This window comes from Podarcis pityusensis (assembly GCF_964106645.2).
Source record: "Podarcis pityusensis genome assembly, chromosome: 6".
Lineage (NCBI taxonomy): Eukaryota > Metazoa > Chordata > Lepidosauria > Squamata > Lacertidae > Podarcis > Podarcis pityusensis.
In genome coordinates this window covers 16,435,814-16,461,913 of record NC_138030.1, presented here as the reverse complement: position 1 = coordinate 16,461,913, position 26,100 = coordinate 16,435,814, and the positions used below count along the sequence as shown (strand labels likewise).

At 45.3% G+C, this 26,100-nt stretch overlaps 1 protein-coding gene and 1 long non-coding RNA gene across 3 annotated transcripts; one reads left to right on the top strand and one right to left on the bottom strand.

Moving 5' to 3' along the window:
• Nucleotides 1-824: 824 nt before the first annotated feature.
• Nucleotides 825-17,830, bottom strand: CYP24A1 (cytochrome P450 family 24 subfamily A member 1). 2 transcript variants are annotated; one of them, XM_081011306.1, is made up of 12 exons: nucleotides 17,720-17,830; nucleotides 15,927-16,117; nucleotides 14,721-14,814; nucleotides 13,065-13,161; nucleotides 11,603-11,694; nucleotides 10,188-10,299; nucleotides 8,538-8,683; nucleotides 6,834-7,000; nucleotides 6,017-6,095; nucleotides 4,494-4,685; nucleotides 3,456-3,568; nucleotides 825-2,596 (listed from the first exon to the last, which is right to left on the bottom strand). In XM_081011306.1, exons 2-11 carry the CDS (start codon nucleotides 16,079-16,081, stop codon nucleotides 3,458-3,460), a joined length of 1,245 nt encoding a protein of 414 aa, XP_080867432.1. In that variant the 5' UTR covers nucleotides 16,082-16,117; nucleotides 17,720-17,830; the 3' UTR covers nucleotides 825-2,596; nucleotides 3,456-3,457. The 2 variants fall into 2 exon arrangements, with proteins under 2 accessions (XP_080867432.1, XP_080867431.1); XM_081011305.1 differs by lacking the exon at nucleotides 17,720-17,830 and adding an exon at nucleotides 16,896-17,614.
• Nucleotides 17,831-17,865: 35 nt separating this feature from the next.
• On the top strand, nucleotides 17,866-19,443 carry LOC308480287. Its single transcript, XR_013987996.1, has 2 exons — nucleotides 17,866-18,217; nucleotides 19,130-19,443. It is a non-coding gene; the product is annotated as an uncharacterized lncRNA (long non-coding RNA).
• The last annotated feature ends 6,657 nt before the right edge of the window (nucleotides 19,444-26,100 follow it).

Sequence of the window (26,100 nt, the reverse complement as noted above, 5' to 3'; positions counted from 1 at the left end):
TAGTTCCTCATGGACTTGCAGGTGATCTCTTAAGCCATGGTGCAAGTAAAGTTCTGAGTAAAGTTCTTTTGAGCTCTCAGACACTAGAGTGTGATGGCCTGGGACTCGGGCTCAGAACCAGAGGAGTCTCAGGCAGCACCGGATCCTTTGCCTCAGGCATCATCTGAACCAAGTCTGGGGCCTGATCCTGAAGAGTCCCAGTCTGCACAGGTTCCCCTGCAACAAACACCAGCTGGGCCAAGTCAGGGGCCTGAGCCTGCCCTGGCTCCAGATGCTGGGATTACCTCGTTGCCTCCAGCTGGTCCATCACTTACAGCTGCTCTACTACCGGAAGAGTCAGGGGAGGCTGAGGTGGCCCCTGGGTCTAGTAACCCACGACGTCTCCCGAACTGCAGAGACTGAGGTCTGAGAGAAGGAGAGACCTGAGTACTCGCAGGAGGAGTGCTTGCCTCCGGGCGAAACAGGGAGGTGAGTCGCTGGGGGATCAGGACCGGCTGCTACCACGACAAAGATAAAAGGCTGTCAGACCCTGCACCAGGTTGCGGAAGCAACATTGCTGTATGCTAGATCCTGCCTGAGATCCTGTACCTGTCCTTGCCTCGTTCCCTGTCTTGGCCCTGTCGGACTGACTCCTAGCGGAACCTTCGGATTCTGGGCCGGTCCTGGACCGTGTTTCACGGGTTACCCCCAGGCCCAGCACATAGAGCTTGGATTTTTTTTCCTTCTGAGCTGGTGGCAAAATATGATGAGCAACTCACAAAGAATGTAGGTGACTTTCTAAAACGATACTGGAGGACGTGTTCGATACAAGCAGAGGCATCATATCTGGAAATTCTTTTTTATTACAAAAAAGCGTGTGTTTAGGTATCAACAAGAGAAATTCCAAACACTGGGAAAAAAATAGCAATTCTGTACAATAAATCAGCATCTGCTGACAGTTCTCCAAAGTGTACAAGGATCTTTGTTATATAAAAAATGTTTATTTAAAATATAAAAAACACAAAAATTCATGTAAAAAAACCCCCCCAACGCCACCACAAGGAAGCTGTGCGTATATTATTCAGGAATGGGTGAAAACATGAACAATAATGCTCATATGCTATTGCAGATCATGATGCTGAAGTGTGTCTCTGAGTCTCTCCAAGCTGAATACAAAAGCACCACATCACCTGCACTGGATCAGAGCAATGGTCCATGTAGAGCAGCAACTTGTTCCCAACACTTCCTCACCTATCGTTGCTCCTGGCAGCTGGAATTGAGAAGCAATTGTGCCTCTGAACCCGGTAGGCTACATACAACCATACCGATGACAATGTCCAATCCCATTTCAGAGCAAATTTTTGTGAGTTCATTCATTCATGCACTGCGTGAAAAAAGCGAAACACCCACCAGCCACTTATTTCAGCAGCCAAGGTGCTTCACACATTACCCACATTATGCAAACATCCCCCCCCCCCAAAGCATTCTAGGCAGCTACTGGTAGGTTCCAGTACATTACTGGGGTGCTGTGTGTGGCTTGGTAAGTCATGCCTTATGCAGGCCTGACTGTGCTGAATTAGTCTCTTCAACCCATAGGTACAAGCCCTGAAGTGGACAAGTGCATTTTTAAAAACTAGAGCAGTTCCATAGGCCTGTGCACACCCCACCAGTCCTGTCAAGTTGTTATCCAGAGCATCAGAGCACTGGATTCCCTGTAATGGTCTGTTCATGAGCATGAAGAACTATGTAGAGCTTATGGGGATTTTCCAGGCAGAGCTAGCCTGAATCAGCCCACATTTTCTGCAGTGTGAACCATCAGCAGAGGTATGGTACTTTGTTTTTTTCCAAATACAGCACTTGTGTGTTTTTATCAAAATCATATAATGGCAAAAGTTTCACGGCTACTGCAGCAAGGCTCTGAGTTTCAACAGATATATAAAGGGAAATGGATTTAGTGCAGTTTTTCTCCCCTTTTAAAAAAAAGTATTTTAAAAAATATAAACACCAGGACCCTCTTGGAGTGATTCTTTCTCCTTATCACAACATTCCTTTGTAAAAGGAGGTAGGCTGAACGAGACCTGCAGCAGACAGAAACCTTCACTTTAAAAAACCTACACAATTCCTGCAGGATGTGAGAAACAGCAAAATTTTCCTCCCCCTACACCTCAGCACTGAACTCACTGTATCATTTCATCCACACTTGGCCAGTTGATCTTAAAAACATCTAACAGGAAGGATGTACTGAGCCACGACTAGCAGATTTCACATGGGCAGGTGAACAGAAATGGATTTTCGTCAGGGCTGCATGAAAAGATCCATTGTCTTGCACCAGTCTTTTTGCTGTTTTCTCAGTTTGCACCTTTTAAAATAAAGGCTGGTCCTTGTTGGTTTTCATTGCAGTATTCAAAATATTACTTAGGTGCATGGTTTGACAGATCTGCCCCCAAAGCAAGGTCAAAGCTAACTTCAGATGCTCCTTGATCTCTCTTCCATCAACAGCACATAGGTCAAAACAGGCTTGGCCCCTGGTTGCTGAAGGAGATTGGGTGCCAAGCATTCAAGGGGGTTGTCTTCAGAAAAGGCAGCACTCAAGCAACTGTCTTCCTTCAAAACGTATCTGAGGAAGAGGGGAAGAGAGGAAAGAACATTTACACATTTTCTGGTCAAAGTAATCAATTATCTTAGTAGTCCACCGATGGTATTTAGAGGTAGATCTTGCACAAGCCATATTAGAAAATTTATCATGGCTCAGATCCATGTAGTTAACATGGTTTGTGCACACTTTTGAAATGTAGGCTGGATGGTAGCTGTCTCCTGTCTTCCTTCTGTTCTTCCCCTGATTGCTCTGCAAAAATGAGGGCTAGAAATTTGCTCTGAAAATATATAGAAGCTAGAATCAGCCAGGAGCCCTTGCTGCTTTGAGTACTGTCAGTTGGCCAAGTGTTTCCCCTTCCTGGCTCTAGGATGATAGTTAAATGAAAAGCCAGTTCTGCTCATTTCATAGTTTCACTGTTTAACCTTGCAGCAAATTATGGCATGGTGGTGCTTTCAATGTTCAGGAACAGATGGAGCGGACAAGAAAAAAGCTCTTATTGGGCCAATGTCTCCTGAAAAGCAGAAACACATTTCTGAATCTACCGTAACTCTTCAGGAAGCTCTGTAAAACTCAGGCACTGTCTAACTTTCAGAAACATGAATTACGTAGGGTTGCCATACACCCGGAATTTCCCAGGCATAGCCGGAATAATGCAGTCACAAGCAGTGTCCGGGCAGAAATTGGCAAAATGTCCAGTAAAATTGGGATGTATGGCAAAACTTTAAAAAGCTCAACACCCCCCCCCCCCAAATGTGCTCAACAACTTGTCCAGATTTTCACTTTCAATATGGCAACCCTATATGAAGTGGGCCAAGAAGAGAGTCCATTAAGACGCCATTTTCTGGGAAAAGCCTGGCCACAGAGCTCCAGCTTCATTTACCTTTATCGCCTTCTGAATGCAATGGGAACTTCTCGATGGGGGATGAGGATTCCCAAGTGCAGCGTTTCCACCGGCTTGTCATCGGTCGCTACAATCTGATACTTCCGTATAAGCTGCAACACAGAGACAGAAGGAATCAAACCCAGGCTGCTCAAACTCACCCTAGTGAGCACCTGTGAGAACGAACTCATCCCAACTTGTAACGAAGGGTTAGTCTGAGCCAGGGACAACCCTCGGAACCTGCCAGCTCACCCTCAAAAATGAGCTTCAAAGTCAAGGCACAGCCTTGCTACTCACAATGACAAGGCTATGATCCATCCCAAGTTTAGCATGGGTGGCTAACCCCTCGCTGTGATGACTGACAGGTGAGCAGCCCCTCCCACCTGTTCACATGGCCCAGGGGAGTGGGGGCACCTAACAGTTCTACCCACTTCTTTTATATGGGTGTATTCAATGCTAGGGCCGCAGGTGGCGCTGTGGTCTAAACCACAGAGCCTAGGGCTTGCTGATCAGAAGGTCAGTGGTTCAAATCCGTGCGACAGGGTGAGCTCCCGTTGCTCGGTCCCAGCTCCTGCCCACCTAGCAGTTTGAAAGCATGTCAAAGTGCAAGTAGATAAATAAGTACCACTCTGGCAGGAAGGTAAACGGCGTTTCCATGCACTGCTCTGGTTCGCCAGAAGCGGCTTAGTCATGCTGGCCACATGACCTGGAAGCTGTACGCCGGCTCCCTCGGCTTATAGAGTGAGATGTGCGCCACAACCCCAGAGTCGTCCGCAACTGGACCTAAGGGTCAGGGGTACCTTTACCTTTATTCAACGCTAATTGCATACGACTTACTTAGGTCCGATAATTTCAATGGGTTTATTCCATGTGAAACTTAGCAGGATACAACCAATAGGATTTGATGTATGGAACACACCTTAGGGTCTTGTGATGAAGGTTGGGGCATAAGTAAATTTTTACCTACTCAGCCCTACACACACACAATGTGACTGCTATTTGAAGGAGGGTGGGAAGATGTAATTGCAAACATCTTACCCAACAGAGAGCTAATTGAAGCTGTAGCTCTGCCAGGCGGCGTCCGATGCACATCCTTTTTCCAATCCCGAACGGAACATGAGCAAAAGGATTTATGTTCTTCTGGAGCCAACGCTCTGGCTTAAACTGAGTCCAGTCGTTGAAGTATTCTTCGTTGCATCCCAGAGAATGGCTGTTGATCATCAACACCGTCTGTAAACATAGAAAACAGCATGGGGCAAGTGAGAGAGGGGAGTGAAGGTCAGCCGGGTGCAGTTTTTCTAAAGACGGAACATCAAGCCTTGTGTTGCTAATGGAAAAAAGAGCTGCAGGAAAAAGGAAAATATGTTTTCTCTGACAGAACCATGATGTCGCATCAAAGGCTGTTGCGCTTCCAAGGCAAGCAAGAAAAGCATGGAGCAACAGCCAGGAGATGTTAAAAAAAAAATTCTAAGAAGCCCCAAACAAATTTCAAGTTGGGATTTATTTCCAGGCAGGGGTTTCAAAACGGAAGAAAGCAGATGAAGCCTTAATCTTTCCAGTGAAATAGCCTTCAGAGCCAATTCAGAGTAGAAAATAGATAATATTCTCTTGCCTGTGAGTGTTTTAAAGGCTAAGCATGTTTTTAAAAAACCAAGCAAACAAGGTGCAATGTGAGTAAAGCTTAGTTTGATCCAGAATTCATCAGGCTTCTGTCTGCACCCAAATTTTCAAGCCCATACCTTTAATAGTGGAACACTCAGAAATTCAACAGGTGCTGTTTCTGCTGCAGATTTTCATATGGGGGGGGGGGAGCTGCACTGAAGGCTCATCCAGACTTGAGCTTGCCCTGTGCTTAGAAAGCATGGATCCAAGCAGTTGCCCCATAGCTTTCCCCCAGAAAACCTGCTCTTTAAGTGATAAATTGAGCAAACGTCAATCCAGAGAAAACTCGATTGCCATTGGCTCTGATTCAGTGGAAAAGATTGGGTTTCTTTGGGGGAAAGCAGTGAGGCAGGTCTGGATGAGCATTTTTGCCTGTCAGTATTAAAGGCATAAGAGCTATGTCAGAAGAATATGTGCGAAGCCTGGAGAGGGTGTGTTTTCCAGGCAAGCTTGATCTCAGGAACTTCTTTCATAAATTAAGTCAAACTGACCTGCACTGCAAAGCAACATGTCAAGCCAGCTAGACACACTCTGTTTCCCCCTATACATCTCATGTTGTCGCAATAATTGATTACACCTTAGAGTGCTCAAATTCCATTGGAGTGACTTAACTGTAGACTCCGAAAAGTAGCTCCTTCAAGAGTACGATGTGTTAGAAAAGTGACTTTGCAGCTGCAATTCTACACTCACACCATGTATAAAGCACAGTACATGACAGCTTAGACAGGGGAAGTCCTTTGCTGAATTGATCCATTTCCCCCACACTCACATAGAAGAAACCATCACCAATGTAGCAAGGTGCCCAGTGCTTTTACGATTAGTAATAAAAATAATAAACTTTTATTATAGGGTTGTGAATGCATCTGAAGTTAATTTTGCTGCTGGAAAATGTGACTCACCCCTTTAGGAAGAGCGTAGTCTCCAAGGACCATTTCTTGGTCCAGGGTCCGAGTGGTAAACGGCACAGACGGAGTTAACCTACAGCAAAAAAACGAAGCACATTTTTTACTACGATTGAAAGACAGATCTACCAGGAGCCGGATGATGACACCATGGGAAGTTTTTAATGTGTGACATTTTAGTGTATTTTTGGTCTCTGTGGAAGCCGCCCAGAGTGGCTGGGGAAACCCAGCCAGATGGGCGGGGTACAAATAATAAATTATTATTATTATTATTATTATTATTATTATAAGAATCCTGAGAACTCTAGTTTGTTAAGGGTGCTCCTAACAACTTTCAGCGCCCTTCACAAACTACAGTTCCCAAGATTCTTTAGGGGAAGTCATACCTGTTCAAAATGCTTAACTTTTTAAATTACTTTTTAATTGGTTTTACACAATTTTATACATTTAAACATTAACCATTTCAAACATTAAAATAACAGGTTCTTTTGAACCTTCGGACCTCTTTCCCTCCCTCCATGGATTCCATATTTAAGATTAAATTTTTGCATCTTATACCATTATCCATCTGTTATATATCCATGGTTACTATAGTTAATTCCACATTACAAGTGTCATTACATCCCTGCCAACGGTTTTAACTGTTTACAGTGGTATTTTAAATAAATTAAAAATCTACCCCCGTCTTTAAAAAATACTTGATCTTCCTGGTTTCTGATCATCCCTGTCAGTTTCGCCTGTTCGAAATGCTTTAAATGGGTGTAGCCAAAGAAAAGAGAGACCATTTATTTTCATACTAGGGCGGGAAATTTACCTCATAGATTCTTTCAGGCACGCCTTTAAATAGGGCATCTTCTTCAGATGTTCAGCATTTGGGTTCTCTTCAGCCGAGACCACAGCCTGTATTTCCTCAAGTAACTTTGCCTGGACGGGAGGGTTGCAGGAGATGTTGTAGAGAGCCCAGAGCAGACTGTTGGCTGTCTGCAAAACGGTAAAAGAGACTGACTGAGCTCACTCAGGACTTCTATGTTAACATGAGCAAGGAGATGCTACAACAACAACAACAACAACAACAACAACAACAACAACAACAACATGAAGCCTTTCACAATGGGAGAATATTTATATGTATTATCTGCAGCTGGCTTCTTTAAGTTTCAAAACTGAGCTCTGCCCTAGCCTAGGAGATCTGCGGGCATAGGGCAGTATATAAATATTATTATTGTTGTTATTATTCAGACCACCTGGAATCTTACTATCGTGGAACCTTGGTTCTTGAACTTAATCTGTTCTGGAAGTCCGTTAGACTCCTGAAATGGTTCAAAAACCAAGGCACAGCTTCCAATTGGCTACAGGAGCTTTCTGCACTCAATCGGAAGCCGCGTTGGATGTTCGGCTTCCGAAAAATGTCTGCAAACTGGAACACTTCTTGGTTTGCGGCGTTCGGGAGCCAATTTGTTCAGCAACTAAGCTGTTTGAGAACCAAGGTACCACTGTAGTACAAAAGGCATTTAGAAACATCAGGAGAGGAATGAGGTATCAGTGACACACTACAGTGGTACCTCGGATTACAGACACTTCAGGTTACAGATGCTGCTAACCGAGAAATAGTACCTCGGATTAAGAACTTTGCTTCAGGATGAGAACAGAAATCGTGCTCCGGCAGTGTGGCGGCAGTGGGAGGCCCCATTAGCTAAAGTGGTGCTTCAGGTTAAGAACAGTTTCAGGTTAAGAACGGACCTCCATAACGAATTAAGTTCTTAACCCGAGGTATCACGGTATTGGTGCTGGAGGAGACTCTTGAGAGTCCCATGGACTGCAAGAAGATCAAACCTATCCATTCTGAAGGAAATCAGCCCTGAGTGCTCACTGGAAGGACAGATCCTGAAGCTGAGACTCCAATACTTTGGCCACCTCATGAGAAGAAAAACTCCCTGGAAAAGACCCTGATGTTGGGAAAGATGGAGGGCACAAGGAGAAGGGGACGACAGAGGACGAGATGGTTGGATAGTGTTCTCGAAGCTACTAGCATGAGTTTGACCAAACTGCGGGAGGCAGTGAAAGACAGGAGTGTCTGGCGTGCTCTGGTCCGTGGGGTCACGAAGAGTTGGACACGACTAAACAACAACAACCACTGTATATTTTACCTAACCAACTCTCGTCTCCCATGACCATTGGCAATGCCAGCTGAGGCTGATGGAAGCTGCAGTACCAGAAACTGAAGGGCCACAGGTTCTCCATCCCTGCATTAGGCCTTCTGTATTTAGATTTTTGAAAATCAAAAACAACTTGGCACAATCCAGGGGAGACTTAGCAGATGTTAAGGCATTGTTCAGGGGAGGAGCAGGATTGCAACCTATTAAATGGCAATGATGGTGATAATAATCAGTAAGAACAAGAAGGGAGGAAATCAAATGAGGAAAATGGGTCACAGGAAAGAGGAGGCTATCAGCTTTTTAGCTGGGTGACTGTTAAGAGGATCCTTGCCATAAATGCAGAGAAGCAAGCTAGGATTTACCGTTTCAACTCCAGCAATCTGGAGTTCCGTGATGGCAGCATATAGCTCCTTCTTTGAAAGCTGACTCCCAAAGTAAATGTCACAGAGGAAATCCTCGCTGGGGTTGGCAGAGTGTTTCTGCAGCCTGCTGTCAATAGAGCATTTCACTGTGGGAGGGAAGAGAGGAAGTACTGAGCAAACAAAAGCAATGCTTATAGGCCTTGAAAGTTGCAATGTTCCTCCGTTTCAGAAATTCCTTGCTCACCGAAAACTAGGTGTCGAGGACAATCGTTGAATAGTTTTCTATGTGCAGGCTTTTATTGTATTGTATTATAGAGAATGTTATTTACTGAAGTTATCACCCTGGGCCAGCAGGGGGATACTGTAGATAGTTAGGCAAATAAGGGGTCAAAAGTGACGTTCAGTGATTGGATAGTTTTAGAAAGTTGTTACAGTAACGTTGTACTGGAGCTCTATATAAGCAGGCTGACTGAACCCTTCAGTTCAGTTCTGTCCTGGCCTGTGAATAAACAAGAGCTGTTTGAAGAATCGCTGTGTCGTCTGATATGTTCACCCACAACTTAACAGAGAGGATCATTCAAACATGCTAGCCACTGCCTAAAGTTTTAAATACTGCACCTCCCACTCTGTTTGCAAAAGGGAGCAAGGGGAAGAATTTTAGATATGGGAAAACCAGATTCAAATCTCTGGTTTGATCTTAGGCAGGCTACTCTCTCATAGCTTAACCAACCTCACAGGGTCGTTGTGAGGCTACAGAAATGCTACCCTGAGCTCCTTCAGAGGAAGCTTGCGGCATACACTTATGAAATGCCTGAAGAACAGAGAGCCAGCTGTTTGAGAGAAGAGAGCCAAGCAATCTGAAGTTGCTTCAGGCACTGGTCTATTCTACCAGAGCTTTGAGTCTTCCGTGGTGAACTCGAGCGACCCAATTAGCTAGGGGTGGGCAGAAGATAGGGCTGTTGTAGATCACCAAGGATCTCAGGCTCCCAACTATGGGAGCAACAAAAGGATGCCCTTCTCCCCATCCTAAGTGATACCACCAAAATAAGGAATGCTTCACACCCAGGAGTGATTTTGTGTGTGGAAGGACTGTGAGGTCTACTCAGTTCTAGTACTGAAAAAACACAAATTCCTGGGCTCAGCATTCATTACTTTGAGTATATTTCTTTTGCACCTGGCTCCAATTGGTAGATCGCATGGTTCTTGCAAAGAAGAAATTAGATCCCTCAAGCCTGATATCTCCCCATAACCAATTTCAGTTTCATATTTTATAGTGGCATAAATAACAAGAAGCTAAACAGCCACTCTGGCAAGCCAGGTTTTTTTTTTGGGGGGGGGGGGTAGGAGGGAATGCACTAAAGTCAGACCAGGGACACCTGGCTTTAATTATTGGTTCAGCGATGGAGCTTAATGGGGAAGCTTGGGCAAATGACTATATTTTAGTCTGACCAACCTCACAGGGTTGTTGTGAAAAATAACATGCGCTAACTCCAGGTATGCTGCCATGTGCTCCACAGAGGAGAATTCAAATGTATATCGAGAGTAATTGATAAATTAACTTTCAGGTCAAGTGCAGTACAGTTGCTAAATTGTAAGATGCAAAGCTTATTTCACAAGATACTGCCACTGCCACAAGGTGTGTTCAGCTACCTGTCTTAAAGATATTGTCCCACGCCTTTGTGTGAGCCTGCCAAACTTTAGTATTCAGGCTTTTGTGGAGCTCAACGGGGGTCACCATCATCTTCCCAAATGTACTCATCATCTGCAAAATGGCAATGAAGAGATGAACTGCATTATTAAAATGAAATAAAATGTGCACTAAAACAAAGAAGAGCAGGAATCGAACCGGTGATTGCAGCAGAGAAGTCAACGGCTTTGAAAGAGGATGTGACCAGTTCATGGACAAGGCTAGCAATGCCTACTAGTCATGGTACTGGATGGTCTGCCTTCACTGTTGGAGATAGTATGCCTCGGAATACCAATCACTTGGAATTGCAAGTGAGGAGAGCACACCCAGGTCCTGCTTTAAGCATTTCCTAGGCATCTGGTTAAGAGCCCTGCTGAAATAGCCTGGAAGACCATCTGGTCCAGCTTCCTGTTCTTGGTGGCCAGCCAGATGTCCACAGGAAGCCTAAAAGCTGGACCCCTGGGTGCAACAGCACTCTCCCACTTGCAATTCCCAGCAGCCAGCATTCAGAGACATTTACAGTGGTACCTCGGGTTAAGTACTTAATTCGTTCTGGAGGTCCGTTCTTAACCTGAAACTGTTCTTAACCTGAAGCACCACTTTAGCTAATGGGGCCTCCTGCTGCTGCTGTGCCGCCGGAGCACGATTTCTGTTCTCATCCTGAAGCAAAGTTCTTAACCCGAGGTACTATTACTGGGTTAGCAGAGTCTATAACCTGAAGCGTATGTAACCCGAGGTACCACTGTACTGCCTCCAACAGAGGAGGCAGAACACAGCCATCCTACTGAGCACCAAGTACTATTTCTGTGCAATGCATAAAAGGGCTGGGTCAATAGAATTCCTGCAGCTCCTGCGCACCTTTGCTCACGCTCCTTCTAGATATAAAAGACCCTTTACTCAATCGTGCATTCCCAAAAATTACTTAAGAAAACCACTATTTTCTAGAGACTGTCACATCTACGATGTCAGTGGTAGAGCACGTTTTGCATGCACAGTTCCCATAAAAGACTTCCATCCAAAACCCTGGAGATCTGCTTTCAGTCGGTCTATACCAGCATCCCCCAACCTGGTGCCCTCCAGATGTTGATGGAGCAAGACTGAGCTCCTTATCTGACCTCCACTTGGCTGAGTTTCCGCAGCATACCAGAAAGGGGAAGAGCATGGTGACATGCAAATGCGCTGACAGGAGTGCTGGATTGGCTCCACCAGCGCATTTGCATCCCACCGACCTGGTGAGAGTTGAAGTACAAAGGACACTAGATTGGGAGAGGGCTAGCACAGAATATTCAGAGTTATGTGTACCACCGCTACATCAGGCAACTTCCTACATTGCTGTCCATCAAATGGCTAAAATGTTCAGCGTGTCATTTTTTCATACCGTTTTTACAGCCTTGATAAAGTTCAGGCCTTCATCTCCAGTGTCCTGCTGCAGGAGCCCAAATCTCTTCCCGTACAGTACCAGACAAATACCTATCATAGACAAGAAAGCCGTAAGGATCAATGCACTGCCATCAGGGCATCTTATAGCAGAAGCAAAAGAAAAAAGAGTCTCACAAATCCTTGTCTGAAGATAACTTATATCCTTATATATAACTGAAGAAGGGGTGCGAAGGGAAAGCCCATAGCAACAAGAGGTATAGACAAGCAAATTGCACATACAAAGTTCATTTTGTTTGGGGATGAGGAACAAAGAGTTAAGCCACACTCTGCACTATGGTTTGTTTCAGATGCAATGCCAAATCATCATTTGACATTACACACCCAGCCAGAACTCAAGCTCATGTGCTCTTCCTTCCTCCAATATAGAGTGATTCTTTCCCTAGTCTGCCGTGAACACTAGGGGGGAAATCAAATGAACCTGCTCATGTGTTCAACATGACTAGGGTAGCAGTGTGGGAATGTTCAGGAAGGCAAGAGAGGATATATTGTTTATTAATATCCTTCCTAACTTGCATTAGCAAGTTCCTTTACTTAGCTGAGTACATTCCCCTTTACACAGCTCAGCAGATAGCTGGTTGCAGGCTTGTGTAGGCTTCTCACTATCATACAATTCAGTATTGAATTGTATGTTCCTGGCAAGTTCCCTTCTTATCCCTCTTAAAAGAATAAAGATGCCACACTCTTATTTAAAGTTACTTATGTGAGGCAGAGCACAGTGTGATCCCTGAAGGCAGGCTTTAGGTTTAAAGCAGGCATAGGCAAACTTGGCCCTCCAGATGTTTTGAGACTACAATTCCCATCATCCCAGACCACTGGTCCTGTTAGCTAGGGATGATGGGAGTTGTAGTCCCAAAACATCTGGAGGGCCAAGTTTGCCTATGCCTGGGCTTAAAGGGCTTAAAGTTACAAATATGCACATTTGGATCTACCCCATATGGGGAGGGGGGGATAACTGCAGTTCACACGACGAAAGAAAGATGGAAAAGAGGAAGAGTGGCAGCATGCCTTGTCCTTTTGTTACCCGGACAGGTAAGGTCATGTCCACCTCTAGTCACATGCAAAAGGAAGTATGTCCCAGTCAGGAGGAAACAGGAAGTTTTCGGCTGACTGGACCAAACATTCCCCCACATGTCCACTCTAGGAAAACAATGAATATTGTACTTGACTGCTACTTATGCATCACATCCCATAAGCAGGAATGCACCTACCAGCCATGCCCCCTGCCCTGCCCATCCCAGCAGCCGCCTGTTTTACAGCAGTAGCGTGATTGCCTGGGGGGGGGGTCCTATTTGCATGGAAGAAGACTGCATGCATACACCTGAGTTGGATGTGGATTGGCGTGGAGGGTGGGGTGGAGAGAAAACAACAACCCCAGGCTGAGAAGTAGAAGGGAAACTTACTTTCAAATGACCATTTGTTCAGTTCTGAATACAAATCTTCTATTTCTCCATTCTTGTTACAAAGTGTGTCTATCCGATGCATAAAATCATCTAGAACCTAAAAAGGGAATTAAATGTGGAATATTGGTGAAAAGCAAAATATGCACAGGTCATTATTTTTACAAACACTCTTTTGCAATACACATATGTGCACGCGCGCGCACACACACACACGTTCCACAGTCCAGGAATGTGTTATTTCCCGCCCCCTTCTAAGCTGAAAATAAAGCCCCACAGATAAGACTTATAAAAACTCCATTTTGTTAGTACTGCAAGGTTTGTAGACCACTCTGAGAATTCTTTGTTCTTGTATCACTAGTCAACTCACTAGCTCCACCGCATGTCTGTAAAGGTTGATGTACATCAGCTGCTATTGGAGAATATCTCACAACAGTGGGCAAATGATTAATGCATCTTTGTTGTGATTTGTTTGCAAAAGCAGTAAAGATGCTTCCCAGTGTAACGTCTCAACTAACTCATGTTAACTTGTTTCATAATATTGGTAACACAGCAAAAAGAAGAAAAGAAACAAAGGAAGCCACATATAGGTAGAGGGAAGTCACGATTTATGTCTGTATGTTTAGTTTGTATGTTTGTTTTCTTTTTTTGTAATTTAAGTTGAAAGGTGTATGTATCTATGTATAATAAGTTTGTTTAGTGTTCTGGTTTGTATTTGTAAGTATTGCATGTATCAATAAAAGTTTTTTTTTTAAATTAACTTGTTTCTGCCCGGGGTGGGCAAATAAACTGGGATTTAATGAGTCCTGCAAAATCATAGGTGCACATCTACAGAGAAAAGGGGGATTTCTCTGGCAGCCTCCAAATTGGAGTCAGTGGGTGATATTCAACTAAGTATTAATCAGAGTAGACCCAAGGAAATTAATAAACATGGCTATGGTAGGTTCACTAATTTCAATAGGTAAAACTTAGTTGAATATTGCCCAGTCAGTTCAGTGCTGCTCCCATCATGAGCACCAACAACTTCAGTTGCCATGTGCTGGGGAAAAAATCAAGTGAGACTGAAAGGGTCCAATGAACACTGGATTCTATAGACTGGCAAACAAAATCTCATTACTTGGCAACCAACATTTGTCTGATTACCTGAATCCATTCACAGCCAATACCAAAGGCAGAGATGGATGCATAACTTGTGGAGCTGATTGACTGCAGAGCCATGCATTCATCAAAATCAAGTGTATAGTCCTTCCTGGACTCAACCATTGGAACTGAAAGTGGGGGATTGCATTTTGCACACATTACTCCATATAAAAGCTCACCCTGAATATAGAAACTTGGCACATCAGGGAGAAAGTTCTAGTATAGCCCTCTATTTGATATACTAGGTTTTTACATGCAGGGATTTATGTGTGTGAAAGAATTGAGATTTTTGCAGGGATTGTTTCTTAACTCCCTCTTCTAAATGAGTCCATTCACAAACAAGGTAGCTCAAAATATTCAATTACATCTGTGCCTGGATCAGACCCAAACTGGATTTCATGATGCTTTACAGTTTAATCCTATGCATATCTATGCAGAAGTAAGCCTGACAGTGTTTAGTGGCTATTGAATTAAAGCCTTAACAACTTAGAAGACAAAAGCATAAGTCCTTATGAATACCTCATTGATTTTGGTGTCCAGCTTCATAATTTCTGTGGGCTTCATTAATTTCTTCTGAAATGCACTTCTTACTCGCTGCCAGTCTTTTCCTTCTCTGTGCGAATGAAAAAGAGAAAAGTTAAAAGAGATCCTCATTTACTCATGTCTACTATACTAGATTCCAGACACTCTGCAAATGCTGACATTTTCTACTTAAGTTAGCACTGTGTGTAGATTAATGTGAAATGTCAGAAAATGCTGATGGCTGAAATCTAAAAGCAGTATATTAGCTGGATGTGCCTTGAGCAAATACTAGGTTTGAGCAATTTACAGATAAATGCTAAAATATGCCAAGGAAGGTTAGAAAATGAATCTGACAGTGTAAAAAATGGCCTTATGCTTAAAAGCATCACTTCCTGGGTAGTTTTCAAAAGTGACACTCAAAATCAGTTTTACAGAATGTTCCCCACATTCTCTATTCCCCTTCTGATTTGAAAGATGGTGGCATTAGCAAGATAGTGCATTGTATCTCAAAGTGCTTCACCTGCCATACCTATTTCTTTTCTCCTGTAATTTTTTCTGTTGAGGGGAAACATATTAAAGCAGAAAAAATAACACAGACTCTTCTCCCAGTCCCAGAGCTGTGACCAGACTGGTTGATTTTCCTAAAGCTTACTATTACTATTATTATTATTATTATTAAGCATTTTGGAGAGGAGGAGTCAGAGATCTCCCAGAATAACATGCAGCTTGATGCTGACAGTGCACCAGATTGTACACAGAAGATGCTCCGAAATGGCTTATGCTGAGCTATTTTCACAATATGAATGTAAAACCTCCATAGGCCAGAATGGGCATTTAGTTTCTGTGGACAACCTTCTATTTAACAACATTCACACATGGCACAAATAGCTGAGGAGAGGTGCAGAAATTTTTGTGTGTTTTTTTAATCAAACGCAAAAAACAAATTAAGCAAATTAAAGCAGTTGCTTGATTCAGTCTTGATCAATGCGGTTTCCCCCCAACTAAATTTATAAGCACAAGAAAACCATCCTGTTATTAACATCACTTGGAACTCCGTGCCAAGCCACTAGAATCATAGGAAGTTTTGTGATGCTTAGTGATTTCAGCAGGATGCTGTGAGTGCCTTCCTTCATTGCCCACTGGCTCTGCCCCCAGCTATGCATGCCACTCACTACCCTAACTCCTAACTTAATCCTAACTCACAGGATAAGCAGACCATAGCCCTCTTTACGGTAGTCCCGGTAGGCTTTCCAAGGCTTGATCTCAAGGCGCTGTGGGTAGGCACTCTCTTTTCTGTAGAGGGCCTCGAGCAAGCAGGGCGCACCGATGTGAACCGAATCGAAAGCACCGAGTTTCATGCGGAAGATCTTGCCAAACTTGCGGTGGTAATCGGCCTGCAACCAAAGGGAGAAGGAAAGGGAGGGTAAAGAGGAGAGCCACTGTGGATCCTAGTTGCACATAGAAGTGTGCGCTTACAGAGATTCACCCCAGGTGACAATGCGAGTAGAAGATAAAGCACCTGCAAGCCAGCATCACTCCCCTCTAGAATAAGGTTACCAGATTTTTTTTTCAATGAATCCGGGGACACTTTTCAACTTCAATGGATTTTGTATGGGGACTGATTTGTAAATCCGGGGACTGTCCCCAGGAAACAGGGACGTCTGGTAACCTTACTCTAGAACAGTAACTGGTCCCAAGCCACATGTTTTGTATCCACGGTCTATCCATCAAGGGACTCTTCCAGATTACAGCTATTTTCAGGCAGGATTCAATCACACCCTGGCAACTTCAAGTCTGGTGCAACCAATCAGTTTCCCCCAAAGGATAAGGAAGGGGATGTGCGACTGCACTGGAAATTGTGGGGGAACACAATTTCACGTAATATATTTGACACACACACACACAATGCAAGCAAATAATAATGAATGCTCAACAAGCAGGTAGTCTGGAAGCACCCTAGGTCAAGACTTCCCAGTTATGCCACTGGAGACCCAAGTTTTTACTCGAGATGCCCAGGACTTCCCCTGTGGCTTCCCCTGTTGGAGTTATGGGGCTGCCTTGGGCTGTTTTAGGGGCTGTGCCAAAAGGATTTCGAACCCAAGGAAACCCCCAGGTGGTTTGTGCCATAGGACCTGTAAAGCTTGGTGGAGGAGGCTCACAGAAGTTACTCACCAGCGTCTCGTGCTGTCTCTTGAGGCCCCCTTTCCAGAGGATGTCCAAGAGGCTGCCCATCAGAGGCCACTTGGTGGGGCCAGGCAGCGCGGAAAGCGCGTGGGGCGCCTGCCTGGGGCAGACGGGCATCTCCTCCTTGGGCTGCAAGGCGCACACCGACGAGGTGGGCAGCAGCTGTTGCTGCTGCGGAGGGGCGGGCGCGCTGCCAGGGCCTCGCCGCTTCACGAGGGAGCCGAGCAGCGGGGCGCGCTTTAAGGGGGCGCTCATGATGCCCGGAATGGTCCGAGGGAGGGAGCCCGAAGGAATCGAGCTCGCCGCACGTGGATCGAGACGCACACGACCACGTCGGGGTCTCTCTCTCCAGCGGAGGGATCTAACCTGACCTCCGGCGCTCGGTGAGATCTGGCCACAGGCTGGATCTAACTTTAAAAGCCGCGCGCAAAAGGAAGCCGGTAAAACTTCGGGGGCGCAGCTTGGCGGGATCCGGATGCAGCAAGTTGAATTTAAATGCAGGTGGGGAGGAAAAAAGAGAGGCGGGCTCCTAGCCAGACGGGGTAGCAGAACTAGGAGGGTCGTGCAGGAAAGTGCCGACCCCGCTAACAGCCGCGCGCTTTAAGCCACAGGATCGCGCTGCGCAACGATGCGGGGATCTGCGCAGAAGCCGAGTCTCCCCGGGCGCAACCTAGCTTTGGGGGAGGACTTCGCGATCGGCCGTCGGGGCTGTGGTTGCGGCGGGCTGTTTGTTCTCAAGAGATCTAACTCCTTCCAGGCAAGAGGAAAAAACTAGAGAGACAAAGAAAGAACCACTAAACGCGAGGGGATACTGTATTGCGCGCCGGCTCCAGGTGTTAGAAGGTCCCATCGACGGGTGGGAGCGCGGCTTTTATAAACCTCTGGGGCCGGACGCCGGACTCTCCTCCGGGGCCAATGGGAAGGGAGGGGAGGAGAGCAGGGCGCGGGGAGGGGCCGGCCCTCGGGGGAAGCCGCGGCGGGGCTGGCAGGTTGCGAGGAGGATCAGGTGACTTTCCAGGCGAAATCCCGACCCACCCGCTCTCGCCTCCCTCCCGCGCGGTGGTTGCAGGACGAAGGCAGCCGGGGAAGCCTCTCCACGAGGATAAAACGGCTCGGGATGCCCTCGGCGAGATCCTTGTCTTTCGGCACCTTCCCCACCCCCCACTATCCCGGCCTTCTTGCCCAGAGTTTTCCCTTCCTTTTGACTGAGCCTCCGATCTTTGCGCCAACAACTGAAACTACCGTGCGCTACTACGACTGTCCTAGGCTCAGGAGTAAGTCCCATTGAGTTCAGTCGGACTTACTCTCAGGTAAGTAGGCGTAGGATTGCACCGTCAGTTCCAGAGCCAGGTAGAAATTGGGAGGCGAGGTTGTGCTCGTGGCGCGCCAGCTTAAAAAAAAAGAAAAAAAGGCGAAAGAGGAGTCCGAATGGAGTTTGCACATATCACGGAGTAACCTGTGGCGTCGCATCGCGCACCGATTTCATTCTATAAGAAAGTACGCGCCGCGGAGTTTGCACCATTTTGATTGGGACAGCGGCGCTGGGCGGGATAGGTTTAAAATTCCCTAAACGAAACCCCCTCTCCCCCAGTTGCTGTTAGCGCTCAGTGGGGTGGGGGGTATATGATATTGGTGCGTGGTCTCAAGGACTCAGGCCCAGTCCTGTAAATTTTTACACAGAAGTATGTCTCGCTGGTTTCAATGGAATTTACTTTCTGGTAATCGACCATCAGATTGTTTTATCCTAGACTGAAACCCTATGCACTCTTACCTGGACGTCTAGTAAATATACATGAAACCCCTGTCCAGATATAAGTTTAGACCACAGTGAACCCCTCTCCCCTTTTCAGTGTGCTGGATTTGGCTCATATCCCATGCCTGAAATTTACTTTTTTAAAAGCTATCCGCGCTCACGTCCAGATAACATGAATGGCATCCCATCTAGGTTATTCCTAGTGCCTGAGATTTGTCTTCAAGTGGTGAATCCCTCTCTGCCACAGTGTTGAGGCAGGTGCAGAGGTGAGATGAATTTTAAAAAAGGCCCACAGCTTAGTCATATTCATTAACAGTTTGCACATGGCAATTGGCATTTGTTTGTTACTTCAATTTGCATATTGTTTGTTATTAAAGTTTAGTGGATCATCACACGCTTCCGAGTTGGGGGTGGGGGAGAGAGATTTATAGTTTATAGGCAGAAGACCAGTTCTTTTCTTCCACGCCAGGGGCTGCCTCCTTGCTGAAATGCTGGAATAAATATAAAGAAGGCTGAATGAGAATGTAGTTGTTACATCAGGAAGTACGGGACTGGCCTGAGGCAGAAGTTTCCTGCTAAGATGCACGCCACTCCCCGTTTTCATAAGCTGTTTTTGAAGTTTCTGGAATGGAAAAGGAGATTTGATTCCAGCCCTGTGGTTGTGATGTAACCCACAGGCGAGGAAGTCAAGACATCTGCTACTCCCTTCGTTAAGTACTTAATCATTGCCTCCTATTTTGTTTTTTGTAAAGGTCACAATAAACATTTCAGACATAACAGCCATTCCTTGTCCATCTTCAGATCCTTCCCATGTGCAAGACAAACACATGTTCAATTTCTAGCAAAAAGGGGGGGGGCAGGTTGGTTGATGAACTTTAGAGCACCCAGAACAAGATGGTTTTGCAGGATCAGAGATGATTGCTTGAAAAATCTTGGCCACTCTCCACTCCCTGATGCCGCTAGACACATAAATAAATACTGTACATTTCAAAACATGCAGGTGGGGTTGGCCTCATTTCCAGGCATATTTAGTAGTCCTATTAATTTCATATATGTGTGCTCTCAGGTGAATGTGTATTGGACTACAGCCATAATTATCCCCCCCAGTCATTTTCAAAAAGGTCAGATTGGTAGGCACATAGCTTTGTAAAAACTACAAACAAAGGAATGCAATTAGCAAATCCAGAAATAGTTATCGGTGCAGCATATTTGCATATTTGCATTTTACTTTAATGAATATGCGATAGATTGGTATCCTTATAGGGCCATATTGTTATATCATCAGTAGGACGTGGATGACGCTGTAGTCTAAACCACTAAGCCCTTTGGGCTTGCCGATTGGAAGGTCAGCAGTTTGAATCCACATGACGGGGTGAGCTCCCATTGCCCTGTCCCAGCTCCTGCTGACCTAGCAGTTCAAAAGCACACTAGTGCAAATAGATAAATAGGTACCACTGTGGCGGGAAGGTAAACGGTGTTTCCATGTGCTCTGGTTTCTGTCGCGGTGTTTCATTGCACCAGAAGTGGTTTAGTCATGCTGGCCACATGACCCGGAAAGCTGTCTGTGGACACATGTCGGCTCCCTCGGCCTGAAAGCGAGATGAGCGCCACAACCCCATAGTTGCCTTTGACTAGACTTAACCGCCCAGGGCTCCTTTACCAATATTGTTATTGTTATTTGAAATCCCATAAAAATAAAAATAAATTACCGTAATCGCCTGTGCTGCAGAAACCAACTAAGTGGCTTTCAAAACCAAGTAAAAAAGGAGAAACTGCCAAATAACTTGGACTTTGCCCAGGACAGAACAAAGTGAACTTCTCTTTGGAGAAACTTCCCTCATGTCACTGTGCTAAGCCACCCACTGAATGTCTGAAGGCAGGACCATCCACAGCAGTCTCCCAAGAGCTTGCTATGGAAGAAGGCAGTCCTCTCATTGATGGGTAGACATGGACTGATAATGTTTGGAGGGCTGTGGTGAGGGTGGGATACGGCCTCTTTGCAGGACACGTGACAGCAACATTTCCATCACCAGTCCACCAGACTCCCTGGCTTCATTCATATTGCATTGAGATGAATGGAATAATGCATGAATTGAATAAACATTAAAGTGCTGCTTTGTATACTTTGTCTACCTCTTCAATTGTCAGCAAGTGAAAGTACCTGTAGGTAACCTCAGACATACAATATTTTTAAAATTATGTTGAGAGATTTATAAGCCACTTATTCGCAACATGTACGTACAGTGGGACCTCGGGTTACATACACTTCAGGTTACATACACTTCAGGTTACAGACTCCGCTAACCCAGAAATAGTACCTCGGGTTAAGAACTTTGCTTCAGGATGAGGACAGAAATCGTGCTCCAGCGGCGCGGCAGCAGCAGGAGGCCCCATTAGCTAAAGTGGTGCTTCAGGTTAAGAACAGTTTCAGGTTAAGAACGGACCTCTGGAACAAATTAAGTACTTAACCCGAGGAACCACTGTATTACGATTGTAGATTGAGCAACTAAAATCCAGGAAACACTCAAGAAAACCAATGAAACCAATCTTCAAAATACATAAAATTAGTAAAAATTCAAAAAACCAACATAGGTAAGTAAACTGTGGGTGAGCAGGAGGGTAGGTTTGCTTTAATTAATTACAGAAATCAAGCACCTAAAACCGCATAGCCAGGACACCTGTATAATGTCTATAGACCATAAGAAGAGCCTGCTGGATCAAGTGAATAGTTCATCTAGTTCAGGATCCTGTCCTCACAGTGGTTAACCAGATGCATGTTCAAGCAGGACATGAACACGATAGCACTCTGCCCACCTGCAATTTGTAGTAACTGGTATTCAGGCACTGGTATTCAACAGCAGAGCTGGAACATAGCCCGTATGGATGGTAGCCATTTATGGGCAGCGACTTCCAAGGCAGACTTGGGTTGCTTATTGGAAATTGAAACACTACATTTGGTATGTTGCAGTGTGTAGTCTGCTGGAAATAGTGGGATAGACCTGGCCCTTTAGCCTTCGAGTCAAGAATATTTCCCTATATTTCTCAATTTAAAGCAACTTGGGGTGTGTGAAGGGAGGCACTCCAATTTTAATTGCAGCTGGTTCCTTGATCAAGCTCACTTCCCTGAATTTGCTGCTAGAATTTGCTCTTGGGGAGGGTGGAGAATAATAGCACAGGTTATTTTCTGCTGAAGTTTTGGTGGCAGATTTGTGAGTGTTCACATGTGGATACATTTCTGTGTGATTTAGATGGGGAAAGAGCACAGGGGACAGAATTTTAACACCCAACACTGCAGATCAAATCAGAATTTGACTCCTCTGCAATTGCCTTTCCTGAAAATGGAAAATATGATCCCAGATCTCCTGTGCCCATGCCTGTTTTCACCCATAAACAGGATGGCAATACAAATAAATGCCAGACTAAACCAGCAGACAAAAACATGTCCTAAAATATGAAGGGTACATTTGAGATCTACTTTGGTCTCTGTCACTCTCTCAGGTCAAGCAGGATGTTGGCCTTACATGAAGGAGCTATTCCTCCCTTTTGAATCAGCTAGGCTTTTGTGTCTGTGTGTGGTGAGGCAAGAAATAACACAGCAATGCTTTCTTTATGCAAACCAAAGTTATTTTTATTTGGAGAGGCACTGAAAGAATCCTCTATCCATTTGCAGCATGAAAAGGCAAACCACTAGTATTTGAAACCTGTAGAGATTTCCATCAAAACTATAACTAATTAAAGATCGGTATCATCATCTCACTGGGTAACTGCAATTTCGCTAGTAATTAAACAGGGCTATCCTGCTTGCTGAACAGAGCTGCGATGCTAGCTATAACCTTTCATTGAAAAGCATGTTCCAACATTGCCTTGAGATCTTAAAACAACCAGGGCCTCTCACATCACTAACTGATTTTGCATCTGCATTATTAACTTGCTTGTACTGAACTGAGAATTGGCACAGGTTCACGTTGGGGCAGATTTGTTTTGAGTTTTGAGAGCAGGGATGGGAAAACTCAGGTCTGTTTATCTCGCCCACAGACCATGCCTCTCTCATCAGGCCACAGTCCTCGCTGCTGCTGCTGCCTGGATAGATTGTGTCCTTGTAATGCCTCTTACCTGCCTGGACGGAGTGTGCGTCTAGAAACCTCTGGCTTTGGCAGATAAAACGTTGCTCCAATATTTGGAACAGCCTGCAATATCTGCAATATGGGAAATCTGCCACCCTACCCCAGTTAACGTAAGAAGAGCTGGCTGGAACAGGCAGGCATCCTGATCTCGCAGTGGACACCCAGATGCCTGTGGGAAACTCGTAAGCAGAACCTGAGCACAAAAGCCCTCTCCCCTCCTGGGTTTCCCCAGCAGCTGCCATTCAAAAGCATCACTGCCTCGGACTCTGGAGGCAGAGAATACCCTACCCCATGACTTGGTCCCATCCTCTTTTAAAGCCATCCAAATTGCTGGCCATCCCTGGCTCCCGTGGGAGAGAGTTCCATAGCTTAACTATGCTCAGTGTGGAGAGGTAGTTACTTTTACCTGTCTTGAAGCATCCAAAATTCCACTTCAATGGATGTCTATGAGTTCTAGTGTTATTATGAGAGAGGGAGGGGGAAAAGCTTTGCTCTGTCTGCTTTATCCATGCCATGTACAGTGGTACCTCGGGTTAAGAACTTAATTCGTTCTTGAGGTCCGTTCTTAACCTGAGGTACCACTTTAGCTAATGGGGCCTCCTGCTGCCACCGCGCCGCTGGAGCACAATTTCTGTTCTTATCCTGAAGCAAAGTTCTTAACCCGAGGTACTATTTCTGGGTTAGTGGAGTCTGTAACCTGAAGGGTCTGTAACCCGAGGTACCACTGTATAATTTTATAAACTTCTAGCATGTCGCCAGAGGTGGATTTAGGGGAGCATGACTGGTTTGGTCAGCCATGCTTTGGGATTCACATTCCCTTGAATTTTGCAATGTAGTCCTTCAGACAAGTCATGTGTACAAAGATGCATATGTTCGCATAAAGTGTACATTAAAATGCAATTATGTATGTATTCATGTGTTTATTTATTTTATTATAATTAATACCCTCCTTTTGCCCTAAGGTCCCGGCGTGGGTTACACCAATTAAAGCAGAATATTAAAAGCAATTTAAAAGAACTTAGTAAAAACAACCAACAGAGATGCATTACGTTAGGGGAAAATTGCTCTGCACCTTCAGCAAAATTGCATACGGACAGGTTATATAGTAGGAGGGATTTGCACAAAAATGCTGATGAATTTTCATGAGGGACTTGTTTAAAATAATAATTGCAGGCTGGTGTGGGAATGCAAAGATCTGAACTTCAAAATGGAACAATGGATGAGAAGCCAAAATGGGCAGATCCTCTTGTCTCTCAGCAAAGTCTTGCTTCTGATTCTCCCACTGAATAACTACATGGTAGGTTTTCTGAAAGCACACAGGGGGAGGCTGAAGTCCTGAAAGTCACTGGGGTGGAGCAAAGCCTAGCCCTGATCAGGGACCCTGTTCCTCTAAGTGTCCTTGTGGGGAAAGGTAGGCTTCTCTCATTCCCCTCTGCAGACAGTTCTGAATTTTCAGCCTTTATTTTCCTCCTTTGACAGCTATCTTCATACACAGATGGCAGTGGCAGCTGTCCTACATAGTATTAGGCTCAAAGGCCTGCATTGGAGCTATGATGGCTGTCCTGGTATTTTCAAAAAGTAAATCCAAAGCTTTGGGACCATCCAGCTTCACTTCAAACCACTTTGGGAAGAGCCACTTCATAAGAAGATAGCTTTGAAGGTGACCCGGAAACTACAACTAATCCAGAATGCGGCAGCTAGACTGGTGACTGGGAGTGGCCGCCAAGACCACATAACACCAGTCTTGAAAGACCTACATTGGCTCCCAGTACGTTTCCAGGCACAATTCAAAGTGCTGGTGCTGACCTTTAAAGCCCTAAATGGCCTCGGTCCAGTATACCTGAAGGAGCATCTCCACCTCCATCGTTCTGCCCAGACATTGAGGTCCAGCACGGAGGGCCTTCTGGTGGTTCCCTCGCTGTGAGGAGCCAAGTTACAGGGAACCAGGCAGAGGGCTTTCTTGGTAGTGGCACCCACCCTGTGGAACACCCTCCCATCAGATGTCAAAGAGAAAAACAACTACCATTTTTTTTGCTCTATAACACTCACTTTTTCCCTCCTAAAAAGTAAGGGGAAATGTGTGTGTGTCTTATGGAGCGAATGCAGACTGCGCAGCTAACCCAGAAGCCAGAACAGGAAGAGGGCTCGCTGCTTTCACTGCGCAGCAATCCCTCTTGTGGTTCTGGCTTCTGAGATTCAGAATATTTTTTCCCTTGTTTTCCTCCTCCAAAAACTAGGCGCGTCTTATGGTCTGGTGCGTCTTATAGAGCGAAAAATATGGTACCAGACTTTTAGAAGACATCTGAAGGCAGCCCTGTTTAGGGAAGCTTTTAATGTTTGACAGACTATTGTATTTTAATATTTTGTTGGAAGCCGCCCAGAATGGCAGGGGAAACCCAGCCAGATGGGCGGGGTATAAATTTATTATTATTATTATTATTATTATTATTATTATTATTATTAACCTGCTGGACCAAGCCTGTGTGCCACTGGAAGTGGATGCATTGCACAGGCCAGCCATCCCAAACATCTCAACCAAACCAACCTCACGGGGTTGTTGTGAGGGAAAGACATGGGAGGAGGGAGAAGACTTGTATTTGTTACAGCGAGCTCCACCAGAGGAAAGCTAGGTGTTAATATAAGCCGATAAATGAAGAAGATAAGCACACCTTCTTTCTAAGAAGGACTTTGACTTGAAAATCAGCTCGGTAGAGTGGCAAAACAAGGAGGTTGCCTTCGACAGGAGCAGAATCCAGCTAGAAAAACCGAAAGGTGTAGGAATGTTTCTACTCCCCGCTCCTTCCTCCAGTGCACACTAAACAAGGGCTTAGTCAGATAGCCTTTGTGAGAAGCCCCTTGAGTCGTAAATGTTGCAACAGGGAGTGCACTGCATAGCCTTTTTATCAGTAAGCAAACACAAGAGCCCCCAAAAACTGATATGTTCAGGACTTGTATGAAGTGTGGCTAAGGTAGGTTCGCAATGCAAAAATAGATCTCGCTAAGCTCTTTGTAAAGTCTCTTACATAATTCCCCAACCTTTGGATCCTTTCAGAGAAAGAACTTCATTTCAGCTGGCTCTGCCCAAGCATTCAGGTATTCACTCTTCAAATCCTTCCATCTCAAATGCTTCAATGCTATGAATTATTTGCACCACATGGTGTTAAAGAGAGGCTGCGGGCGGCTTTGCGACTGAGCAGCGAGACGCTGAGGTGGCCAGCCGGCTCTGCCCACCTGTGCACCTGGGACTGGGCAACCGGGGTGTGTGTGTGTGTGTGTGTGTGTGTGCCGGGCGGATCTTTGCACCCCGGCGCCACAT